At 41.1% G+C, this 13,237-nt stretch overlaps 1 protein-coding gene across 4 annotated transcripts in view; it reads right to left on the reverse strand.

The window, feature by feature from the left end:
- The window catches only part of mctp1b (multiple C2 domains, transmembrane 1b), a 40,275-nt gene extending 27,963 nt beyond the window's left edge, over positions 1 to 12,312 (reverse strand). For 3 of the 4 annotated variants that reach the window (XM_044332957.1, XM_044332956.1, XM_044332955.1), the window contains exon 1: positions 11,508 to 12,311. In XM_044332957.1, coding sequence (XP_044188892.1) covers positions 11,508 to 11,996 — 489 coding nt within the window. In that variant the 5' untranslated portion in view covers positions 11,997 to 12,311. Of the gene's footprint in view, positions 1 to 11,507 lie in introns of all 4 variants that reach the window. The other variant, XM_044332954.1, reaches the window with a different exon arrangement.
- Between the last annotated feature and the right edge of the window lie 925 nt (positions 12,313 to 13,237).

The following is a 13,237-nucleotide window of genomic DNA, read 5'->3' on the forward strand; positions in this document are numbered from 1 at the left end:
CAAACACTCTGCACAGTGAAAGCTCTGATGGCTCTGATTCTGAGGCCAGACTGTTAAATGGAGCACAGGAGACCGAAGGCAGAGCAAAGCTGAAGAATCACGTCTTTATTCTGGCTCGAGTGCAGGCAAAGTAAAACTGAACTGAACACCAGGACTTAATTACAAACCAAACTGATGAGAGAATGCGGTGCAGTTGGAACAGGCTGGGAGCTAATTGGCTGAGGAAAGACACAGTGAGTAGGGCAGGGCTAACGAGACTGATGCAGGGCAGCTGTGGAGCACAGAAACACAGAAGGTAAACACAGAGCAAACAGAAAACCAAAAAAAAACCCCCAGAAAATACAATATAACCATGCACAAACCGTCCCAGAACTCACATGAACACAACTCAAATAAGTGCACAAGTCACAACGAGCGCACACAGCCGAATAAACTTGACGTCAACATGAATAAATCAGTCTGTCAAGCACAACACAACAACACAAAGCAAACTGCAGCTCAGAAAAACATAACTAGTGTTTCAGTTCACTTTAGCACTTAGTTCCAATGACAGTCAATGTAGAAAGCAAAAGTAGCTCAAGTGGTCCTTAAATATAATCTGTAACCTCTCTTTATCTGTGCTTCTTCCCACTCAGTCCAGTCTAAAACAGGCAGAGAAGCCTGAGGGCAACTGGTGGACTGGTGGTGGGACACAGAGCCAGACTGGGATGGAAGCATGACACAGAGAGGATGTGACAGTGTCTGAAACATGACGCAGCAATAATAACACAAACACAAAGTGCTTAACATAAAAGTTTCAACAAAAATCAGGTTTGAAGGCTGACAAATACTCTTTTTTTTTACAATTAACCCAAAAGTTCTAAATAATTACCAAGTACATGAACTCGAGTAGATAGCTGAGGTGTAACCTTATATCACCAATTTTTAAAGCATTATATCAGCTAACTGAGATAACAAGAAATCAGCTACAAACATTATGAAACACAGACGTATCTCCTGAGGCTGAAAACGTGAACGGTGTGCCAACATGTGCACTGGCAACACTGTGAAAATTCCAGTGGGCTGAAAACACGGTAATAAAATAATTGAGACCATTCTGTGTTGTAACATGAGGAAGCAGGATGGCGTGGCTGGCTGTGTGGAGGAGGGCTGTTGAAATGTTATGTAGTCTCTGTCCTCAGCTCGGAGTGTGACAAGTGGGGCAAATCCAGTTCAGACATGATGATGTTAAATAAGGAGATAAAGTCAACCAACGGGGAGAGGATGAGGTGTTCCAGGTCAACTTAATGTTACTTCAGGGCAACAGTAAAAGATGAAAACACTGACGTATTATCACCCTGTAAAGCTGTTTTTATGAGGTAAACACACAGCAACATTATCTTTCATTTGTGTTTGTGTCCATTTGGTGAATTTAAAGGGATCATACTCTGCACATTTCAAGATTCAAGATTTAGTTTTTATTGTCATGTTTCTTGTGTATTTGTATACAAACAAAAAAACGAAATGCTGTTCCTCCAACAGAAAGGATAACGTAAGTACATGTCTCAGTTGGATGTAGACCGCTCTTGCATCTCAACAAATGACCAGCACTGATGGAAGAGTGAGATAATCCATTTTGTTGTCCAGAGAACATTAGGCAGCATGATTGTTGCCGGTTTGTATGGGTTAGCAGTTAGCCTAGCTTGCACTCCTCCACGCTTGCCCAGCTTCCACGTCCTCTCACACGTCTATATTTATATTCTGGAATATCTTTGCATGATTTCCAGTTAAAAAAAAACTCCTTATTTATCTTCTACTGGTTCTTTATGCAGCCCCTCAGTTCAGCCTCTGTCTGAAACAGGCCGTTTTAGCTCCTGTCTCTTTAAAGCCCCGCCTCCTGATGAGCCCACTCTGTTCTGATTGGTCAGCTTCAGGAAGCTGGAGGCTACGTAAACAAGCTATAGTAGCAGGATTTCACTTCTTTTTCTCCTTCTTTACTCCAAATGTCAACTTCTCAAATCCATCTGTACAATATGATATGAAATATGAGAGCGGACAAAATGAACAACACATGGAAACCCCTTAGCAACAACCTTAGCAACGACCTTAGCAACAAAGACTACAGAACAGTCAGCCGATAATCTGACGTCATGATGAAGAGGAAGTAGTCGTAACTTTGCAAACAAAGTGTTCAGAGCAGGTTGACGCCCTGGGTTTTGTCTTACAGGGAGCATTTTTAAGTTTACCTCAAGTTTTGGAAGTTTGACCATGTTTAACATCCGACATTATAACAGTTTTAAAGATAATTGAAAATCACAAAAAGCATGTCCCCTTTAAACCTTGCTTGGCATTTCTGCACTGCAATTTATTACCACTTACACAGATACCCAAGTATCTGCAATAAACTATATTGATCAATATATCAGCTACCTCTTTTTGGCAGGTGTATTTTTGAACTTTGGACAGAGCCAGGCTAAATGATTCCCCTGCCTTAAGTCTTTATGCTAAGCTAACATAGCCTTCTAGCTGTAGCTTTTCACTTAATGCACAAACTAGATTAATATCAAAAATGATTGAGCATATTCCCCAAAATGCTTTAAATGTGAGGACTTGTGGAGGTTTCAGACATGAGCTCAGTCTTCTCAACTTGTTCTTCTCTGTTTCTTCTTCTCTTAAAACTCTGCCAGTCACAGTTTTTATGTGCGTGTTTGGTAGCTCTCGTGTAACGAGCTGACTTGTGGCTGGGGAGTTTAAACAATGCACCAGATTTTTCCTTTGGTAGCTGCTAGCAACCTCAAAGAGAAAGACAGCTGACAGAAGCAGAATGTGTCTGCATAAACATCCAGTCTGAGGCGGCTCCCGAGGTGTTACTTTGCCTCTTGTGATGATAACGGCTGCGGTAGGTTTTACTGCTTCATCGTGGCACAGCTCCAAAATGCCTTAACTCACAATACAGTTCGTCTAATCCCCTCGGTGGGCACGAACAGTCGAAACAGATGAGTGCTGCAGCCAAAACTGCCAAAAAGGCCGGTATAGGGCTGAGTCACACAGTTTAACAGAGAAACCAGGCTGTTCATAGTTAACAAGCTGCTTACAGAGGATTAACTGTCTTGTGGCACTAAATCAGGAAGCAAAGTGACCAAACTGAGAATAGCATCAGAACACATACAATCCCATCAGCTCCACGCTTATTTTAGGACTATGTGTTTATGTTTACACATCTGTGCCTGCGGCCAAGGCTTCAGGATACAAGCCAACATACCTCAGTTATTCTGTGAAAGAAGGCAATTATCCAAAGAAAATAGACATTTTACAACTCAGAGAGCACAAGTACTTCAACTAGACAGCGACTGTGTGATATTCTCTTCCTGTGACTGCTCAATGATTCAACGCTGTCAGTACTTAATCTTTTCTGTCACACTGCCACAAGATCCTGAGCCAGAGACTCTCACTGCTGTCTCACAGGTTTATTCTCTGACACCTTCATCTCTAAATCATTTTAATATTGTTTCCTCGCAATTTCGATTCGTGCAGCCATGCTAGCAGCTCTGTGAGGCCGCACATGAGCACAGAGGTGCTTTGAGTTAATGAGCACTAAACACCAAGCGCAGCTGAGGCTGATGGGAAAGTCATTAGTTTTGATATTTGATCATAAATCAAAGTATCAGACAGCTGAAAATATTGACCAGATAGACCAGATGTACTTCCATATCTGTGGTGCACCGTGATTTTATGATGATGAAAGCTGTATATTTTAACACTCATTGTTGTGCTTGTGTGTCATTATGTGCTGTCATCAAAAAAAACTGAAATGGTTTCAAAACAGTATCCTGACTAAGAAACTATGAATTATTTTAACTATAGTTGAGATCAGAGGAATATATGTTGATGGATTATGGCAGACTGGTTTATGTAAAAGTTTAGTCAGGGTCAATTTTGACCCGGGAAGACAACAGGAGGGTTAATTACACTGTATATGTAAAAAGACCAACTGGGAACAAGAGCTGAAAATTAGCAATAGCTATAAAGTCTCTGTGCAGCACGTCAGTTTCATGCTCTGTACTGGAACTATGTTAAATTGCATCGTCCCTACCAAATAAAATCAACAAAAATAATAATAATGCTGTTAGATGAAAACTTAATGGATCAGCAAAGTTATTATAATTCCTCCTCTGGGCAACATGAATGTTTGAACCACATTTCATAGCAATACATCTAATTAGTGTTGAGATATTTCAGTCTGAACCAAACCGATGGACCAACTGACTGACTTTACCATCATTAAACCACATCACTAGTGGGACGAAAATAAATAGAACAGATAAAATGTTATATTCAAATTAATCAAAAGGGTCAAAAACAATCGAACAAAGCCAACTTCATGAGTCGTCCAGCAAAAAACAAACAGTGGTGGTTAAAACTGAAGCAGCAGAGGCTGAAATATTCAGACTTTTATTCACTAGTATGAAATAAATTAAATTCTCAATCCTTCATATCTCATTACGTAACTCCACAGTGTCTTTCATTTGATCCTCCCTGCCTGGTAACACCCACGTCTCTCAAACGCAACGATAAGTCAGTTATTCAATTAACTGCTTCATTTTTCAAGCAAACATGCAAACATCTTCTGGTTCCAGCTTCTTAAATGTGAGAATTTGCTGTTCTTCCTTCCAACATGTTGAATATCTTTATGTTCTGGTGTGTTGGTTCGACAAAACCAGCAGACTGAAGGCATCACTGTTGGCTCTGAAGTCAATATAATAATGAAAGTAATCATTAGCTCTGAGCCTGTTTGCTCCTCCAGAGCCACAGAAGATGCTTTAAACCTGTTTTTACAGTTTCAGTAGACGAGTAAACTGACCTTTATGTGTAAAACCGGTCAAGTGACACTTGAACTTGAAATTCTTTGAACTACAAACTTCAAAAGTCTGTCAAGAAGCACACAGCAAGTGATCATTTCAGACGCTGGAGAGGGAGGCTAAAAGAAAGTCAATAAAAAGCCCCGAGGAGAGTAACAGATCTTCATGTCAACAGCAGACCGCCTTACCGTGATGGTCAAACCTCAAGGGTCCATTAAAATCAATCCTGTTGCCAATACGGATCTGTGGTGATCAATACAGTAACAGAGAGGCAGAAGGAGCTAACAGAGGAAAGGAGTAATGTGTTTTAGAGAAATACAATCTCACACGTTCTCCTCATGAGGGGAATGTACTGAAACTCAACGAGGCTGTAATTTGTGAAAAATTGCAGAAGTGTGACAGCGTGAGCTCGAGTTAATGTCTGAAAAGGCGTCGCTGCAAAGGACAAAAACAGCGAAATAATCACCTCGTGTGTCTGTGATCTTTTGGGTAAAATTTATTCATAATCTGCATGAAGTCTTCATCAGAGCCTGTATGACTCACCTGCAGGAAAATCCTCCAACCCCCACAAAAAAAGAAATAAAAAAAGCATAAAATGAAATGAAATCACTGGTTGTGTCGTCTTTTGAGTGTTTTATATCTGGAAACGTCTTCAGCAAGTATCACTGCAGCTCAAACAAGGACTCCTGTATACAAATATAAATCTATGAACCAACTTTTACTCCAACGACCTATTGCACTTAAACATTAAACAGTAAATTATTATCATTAATAGTCAAAAGACAGAACAAAGAAAGGTCTGGTCTGTTCTCTTCTGTAATATGACAACATTCAATACAAATATTGGACAAAAATAAATGAATAAATCAAAAAATTAAAGAAAATAAAAGCCAAAGTGCAACATTTTACAAATTCTACCAGAGCTGATATATTAAATATTGAATTTGAAGATAACAATGTGAATATTTCCTGGTTTCTTTAGTCTTCTATGACAGTAAACTGAATATCTTTGGTTTATGGACAAAACAAGACATTTAAAGACGTCATCTTGGGCTTTGGGAGAAAGTGATCAACGTTTTTCATTATTTTCGGACATTTTATGGACCCGACGTCTGATGGATTCATCTAGAAAACAATAGACTGTAGTTACTGGTTGGTTTTTTTTTGTGGTTGTATAATTGAGGAAGTGGCAGCACACATGCGAGTCTCTCTGCAGAGCTGAAACAACCGACAACAAAAAGACTTCTTCACATGCACGAATAGCGTGACAGTGCAAACCGTGCACCGCTCTCACTACTTCCTGTTTGTAAAGCAAAAGGAAGTTATACTTTATTAGTGGTTGTTTCAAGTGGGCGATACTAATGAAAGTAATGCTCCACTTCACAATTTCAGTTTCTCTAATATATGTTTTTAAAGGATATTTTTGTCAACTAATTTTATAATAATGTCACCTGATTTCCTCCTTTGCTACCATCATAATTACTACGACCACTAGAGGGCGCTGTCACTGCAACGTAAACATGTTTTAGATTTGCTAACACGATTCTGTCGTCACGCTGTTGTTGTTTTTCTTGGGAAGGACGGTCTCGTGTTGAGGCAGAAGCACCCCTCCTTGTGTTTCCGTCTGCTCAGACCAGCTCGCTGGCAGAAGATCAGACTCTCCGAAATCCGGCTTACTTTACGCTCAGCTGGAGCAGCGAGGATGCCTTCATTATTCATTCATTCAAATCTTATGACACAACGCCAGGGTTTCCCCTCTCTGAGCTTTTCCACACACTAGAGAGCCCTTCCAAAAGTGATTTAAGTTGCATAAATGAGGACTGATTACTTTTAGATTAACTTAAATTACATAAATGCAGCTTTTTACTACGTACGAGAGCTCAAACTTACTAATTAGTCTATATTTATAGCTGGAGCTGATATCAATGCAGCTGCAGCACCAGCAAGATATATTAAAGGACGGTCAGGAGCCCAGAGGAACACTAAAAGAGGTTTTTCTTGCTGTAATTATTCCTCCTGACCATTAGATCCTTTCATAATGCACTTACAATATAAATGATGGGGGGCTAAAATCCACAGTCCTCCTTCTATGCAAAAATGTATTCAAAAGTTTAAATGCAAATAACACGAGATAAATACAGAGCTGCACATTATCTAGGCAGAAATGAAAGAGTGATGGTGCTCACCGACAGCAGCCGTCCACACGTGGAGGCCAGCGAGAAGGCGTCATCGCAAGAGGAACAGCGAAATAACCCTCGAAGCGCTAGACGGGTGTCAGCCACCGGGGCCTCGCTGATCAAGAGATCCAGGGTCGAGGAGGACGAGGTGGTGGAAGGTGGAAAGAGGGGAGTCGGGATGTTTTTTTTAAAATAGAGCAACTATGAGGGGGACATCATAGAGACGATGAGGATACAGCTTCCAGGTAAAAAGAAACTTCTGTCAGCTCAGAAAGTATCTCCCAGGAACAGAGCGGCAGCATAGAAGGAGTGAGTGTGGGAAGAGTGAGTGTTAAAGCTGAATGAAAGAAGGAGCAACAGGTCAGGAGGAGGGGAGGAAGATGAAGGAATCAGGTGCTGGTTGGCCTGATTATAATCCTCCTCCAGAGGAGTGAGCCTGACTGACAGGAGACAAGTCTCTTAAGGTCACAGACAGATTTAAGGCCAGTCTAGTGTCCTAAAATACAGACCTTTAAAAAAAAACTGTCAAAGAAAACTTTATGTGTAAGGAAAGATAAATCAGTGACGCTGCAGCTGGTAAAGGATGAAGGGACGTAGATACTTCCTGGTTCTGTAATTTAAATAACTACAGATCCACTCTTACTCAACTGTATGTCCTGTTGTTCACCGCCTATGTTTAGATGAGGATGGTGATTTCTTTAAAAAACAATATATCATCATTGTTTATTCGATATTTCCCATAAGCCCACTGCAGGTTAAACATCAAGGCTCGACAGACGCACCGAAATCATGAGAGGTCTTTAGTTAGTTATTTATGTTGGATGTTAAACATGGTTCCAAAAACTTGAGGTTAACGTATGTAGAAATGCTGCCTGAAGGTGAAAAGCTCTTCATTTCCTTCTCGAACTGACATCAGATTGTTTGCACACGCCCACAAACGGCCGTCCGTTCAGTCGCCTTCGTTGCTGAGGTCGATCTACAGGTCGTTCACGTCGTCCACTTGTGAATTACAGATCGGATTTGGACTCGAACATGTACAGATGTGTTTTAGAAGTGAAATCCTGCCATTATAGTTTGTTTCTGTAGCCTCCTGAACATCTGAAGCCGACCAATCAGAACAGAGTGGACTCATCAGGAGGCGGGCCTTAAAGAGACAGGAGCTAAAACGGCCTGTTTCAGACAGAGGCTGAACTGAGGGGCTGCATAAAGGACCAGTAGAAGATAAATAAGGAGTTTTTAACTGTAAATCATGCAAAGATATTCCAGTAGAGCCCCAGAATATAAATATATACCTGGAAATATGCAGAATATGTCCTATTAAAGGTTTTGGACTGTTAGGCAAGCAAACTGTAGACGTCACCATGGCCTCTGACAAATTGTGATTGCTATTTTTTTCAGTATTTTTAAACCATTTCACTGACTAAAGGCGAGGACACACTTGATGAATGTTGAGCCAGTTATGAATCTGATTTAGGCTGATGGGAGCGAGTCGGAGCTGGACTGTTCCAGTCTGGGTCAGCTGGTGTTTACAGTCAGCAGATAAAATCATACAGTTGGGGGATACGTACCACCTTAGTCATGCGGCTTATGCTCCTTCCTCACTGTCAAAGACTTTAAAAGCTGGTGCCAGTTGATGGAAACAATCTTAATATGTGGTCTGTTCAGTCTCTGTAGGTTTCAGCCACTTTCAGGAGAAAAAGAATCGGAAGATTAACCGATAATGACGATAAGTGTTGCAGCCGTTCCATCAATTAACAAGGTATCGATTGTAAAGAGCAGCAGTGTAATCATAATGTCCTCGGAACAAATGTAAAGTCAACAAAACTAATTCCAAGAAATGTTTATATGCTTCAAACACTAATAATCACCATTGAAAGTCCAATTTTCACCTCCTGCACCGACAACAAAACTTTACATTCGCCTGGATGATGATACATAACAAAAAGCCACTCAGCATGTATCACTAAGACGCTGCAATAACCGCACAAACACCCTGAAGTCATAATGCTAACCTTCTCTGACAAGGATGAACAACACATGAGCTGATAGAAAGAGACGGTCGAGTGCGATTCAGTTGCGTGAACGCTCAAACACACAATAACACACAGATACAAATAGTTGTTGACAGTATTATCTAACCTCACGACTATTTGTCTTGTGAAAAGAAAAAAAAAAACAGCCTTAAAGCACATGAGCTGTTTGTCTCCACACACAGAGGAAACTCAATAAGAGACACATCTTCAATAACCAATCAGCCGTTACGCAGCATCCTCATAAATACGGCTCAGACGGGGGCTTTCAACAAATCACACTGTTCAATAACCTCCAAATAATGACTCTTGTTTTTCTGTTGCTGTGTTTGTTTAACGTGTTTTACAGGGACGTGGGTGTTTACAGGGACCTGAGCCATGAAGTAGACAAACACTGCAGCTTCCGCCTCCGTAACACCTGACATGTGACCCGTACAGGTCTGTACAGGTAGACGACAGCGCCGGACGTCCCAGAGGAAAACAAAACGGCAATATGATCTTCAGAAATGTGAGGGAAAAATCACTTAGTCTTAATGTTTATGATGATCTTATAGTAGTAAACATCATCATATCTGTGACCTTTTTACATATAAAAATAATACATGGCATGTTGCCCTAAAATTAAGGACACAACATGGATGAACAAGAGACAAATAAACAAAAAAATATGTAAGTTATACATGTGTCTACAGATACTTGCCTGCAAAGAAAATCAAGTATCACAATATTTTTGACGAAATACTTCAATCAACAATATTGTAGGGATTAGGGATTATTTTTGATAAATAATCATCAGTAATGTGGATATAATGACTAAGTGGCATTAAGGCAAATAATGAAACAGCTACAACAGTCTGGTAAGTTCAGAAAATGACATCATTTTACTGTGACGCAGCTTTTAAAACCAGGAAAAGACAACATTTCTGCCAAAATATATGACGATATCTACTACTCAACAGTAATGTATATTTGACATTTGTAGTGATTTAACTTTGCAATATTTAAGTCACAACTATCAGGCGGTTGTCATAGTCAGTTTCTCTAATTTCCTCCCTCGTTTCCTGGTCGGTTTCTCCCGCTACACCACACGCTACAGTAAATACCAGATCTCTCTCTCCAGTCAATCACTTTTTGGCAAAGCGTCGTATCAATTAGATCCCCGAAACTTGGCTTAAAAGACTTTGCACCACTTGAGCCTCCCTTCCTAATTACGGATGCTTGCCAGTTGTCCTTCCAAAAAAAAAAGTGGTGGTGTCATGGGGATTATTTTTAACACATTTAAACCCCCTGAAATGCACTTTTCCTCTTCCTCTACACCACTAGTCCTGCAGAGCTACACCTCAGTCTCAGACATTAGTCCAGCATCCTGGTCATCACTACAGCTCTGTCATTAGTTTTCTGCCTTCATGGGCCTTTTTTTTTACTGCTTTTCTACATGTCAGAGTAGGAGAAGTACATATGTAAATGATATAACTAATGACATTTCAATTCCACTTCACTGCTTCAGTTTCAGGGTCCTGGTGCTGTTTCTGTATTAGTTGTGCTTTTCCTACTATGACAAATCAAACTGTCAGCTGTGAAAAAGGCCTATTGCAGACCTTCCAAACCGCTGTGATAATGCTAATTACGTAATAATATAAAGACTTTGGGAGATATGCTCATTCACTTTCTTTCCAAGCGTTAGATGAGAAATCTGATACCGTGGTCATGTGGGTCGGAGATATAGCTGGGAGGCGATATTCACATAAAAACTGGGAGCAGGAGAAACAGCTAACATGGCTCTGTTCAAAGATCAAAACGACAGCCACAAACACCTCAAAGCATGATGATTAATGCATTGTAACCATTTGATTTCAATTTAATGTTTGATCTGTACACAAAGAAAACGACTATTTGTAGTTTTAGAGGGTCAGCAGATAAATCTGAGGGGTGGTGAGATGATTAATGGGAGAGGAAAGAAGAAAAAACAAAGTTCTGATACACAAATCTGTTTTCAGTTTTCATTCTTTTTCTCTAATCTTTGATTTTTGCTGAAATATTGGATCATTTGAACATTTATTGAAATGAAAGCATGTGAGAAGTTTAGAGGGAAAAATCACTATTTGGTGGAGCTGTTAACAACTCATAGACATGTGAAATGTGACCCCGACTACACACTGCTTTTTGTAAGACGTCAAAAGACAAAAAGGTTGGAAACCACTGGTTTCATCTTTAACAATGTGTTGTATGTTGGAGAAGAAAGTACAAATTTCCCTCTGAAATGTAGTGGAGTGGAAGTATAAAGTAGCATCACATGGAAATACTCAAGTAAAGTACCTCAATTTGTACTTAAATACAGTACTTGAGTAAATGTACTTAGTTACTTTCCACCAGTGGCCCAAACATCCATTAACATTCAATCAAGACTGTTGCTTGGAGCTAAATTTTAACTAATAGAAGCCAAACCACCATACTGAGCTCACCGGCTGTTCATCCTCCGTCTCCAGCTGTGTCGCCGCTGCCGCTGCAGCTGTTGCCGCCTCTCCTCCGCCGCTGCTACCCGGCGGCTCGGCCAGCTTCTCCAGGCACGCAGACCCAAGAGAGGAGCTCTTATGGTGGGACTGCACCAAATGAGCCACCGTGGGTTTGTTCGGGCTGGCTGAGCTTTGCTTGGAAGATGACTGCAGCTTCTCCCGGCCGACCGCTTTGCCGCAGAGCTGAGCCTCCTTCGTCTCTACATCCACCCGAGAGGAGAAGATGAGGTCGGGCTGCGAGGAGGAGATCACCCGGTCCATAACGTTTCCCTTCCTCTTCTTCTTGAACATCCACATGCTTCGCTCCTTCTTGTCGTCGGGCTCTCTGGCGCCCAGCTTGGGGCTGAGCAGCGGTTTTGCTTTGGCTTGAAACTGTTTCCACAGAGTGTTTTGTTGGGACGAGCTGCTCTCATTCTCGTCCCCGTCGCCCCGCTCCATCCTCACACAGGCTTCTGATCTGCCGTCAAACTTCCGCAGGCTGTGTGTACTCTGTATCTGCAGCTTTACACAGAGGAAAACACTGAAACACTAGCGGAAAACACTGTGGGCATGTTTTCTGTCTCTACTGCAGGCAGCGAGGGTCGTCCAGCCCCCCTTCTACGGAAATATTTACAAGATCGGGCAGTGCCAGCAGGGCAGGGCCGGCTTCAGCTTTTTGGGAGCCCTAACCAGCCCACCAGCCCCCCACACCCCCTGACTTTAAAGCGGGTCACTCCCAGTCTGAAAAGTGAAGCCAATGCGTAAGCGCCTTAAACCTGCATTCTTTGTAATGGCCAGCAGGAGACGACGCCGCCATTGGCTGCAAAAAGAAGTCCGACTGTATGGAAGTCTATGAGAAAATGACACTACTTACCTCAGTAAACACTTTCCTAATGAGTTTATGGTCTCAATTGCTAGTATCAAGTCTTCTTCAATGCATCATGATGTTCATTTTGTAAAATATGGCCCTGTTTAGAGTAAAATAGACAATAAAGCAGCGTATGCTTTAGGGAGTGGCTACAATGTGATTGACAAGTTGCTACCACGGCGACAGCATTGATTACGTAACATAACAATGGCGTATAGGCGTAGCTACTGCTATTTCACAGTGTGTTTTCAGTTCATTAAAGTCAATTATAACATTTTGGTCGCCTAAAAAAGTCTTGTTCAGCATTTGGTTGTTTTAGTGAGTACGTTTTAATGGTTTTAGGCCTGTTTTTTGCTAGTGGAAATTAGTATTAGCATTAGCATTATCACTGTTGACCATAGATTGTAAATTCACCATGCTAACCAAGCTAACCAAGCTATTATTATTAACCAAGTGCTAACCAAAGCTGGTCACTTCTGGCTCCAAAAATCTAACATGGCGACGGTGAAATCCAAGATGGCGATGGTGAAATTGCTAAACTCGAGGCTTCAAAACTGCAGTCCACAAACCAATGGGTGACATCATGGTGACTACCTCCATATATTTTACAGTCTGTGGCGCTGCAGCAATGGCGAACTCAAAACCTTTTGTAGTCGTTGTTAGCCAAACTAGCAGGGTCTGAAATGTCAGTTGTCATTTTGGTGTAATGGATTTCCAAGTTATAATGAATCGAATTTTATTTTCAATTATGAATTTGGCTTCCGACGATTGAAAACAAGATAATTGAGATAAAACAATTATTGTGTCGTATTCTGGTTTACAATGACACTCT

The sequence above is a fragment of the Thunnus albacares genome, chromosome 18, assembly GCF_914725855.1.
Source record: "Thunnus albacares chromosome 18, fThuAlb1.1, whole genome shotgun sequence".
Taxonomy (NCBI): domain Eukaryota; kingdom Metazoa; phylum Chordata; class Actinopteri; order Scombriformes; family Scombridae; genus Thunnus; species Thunnus albacares.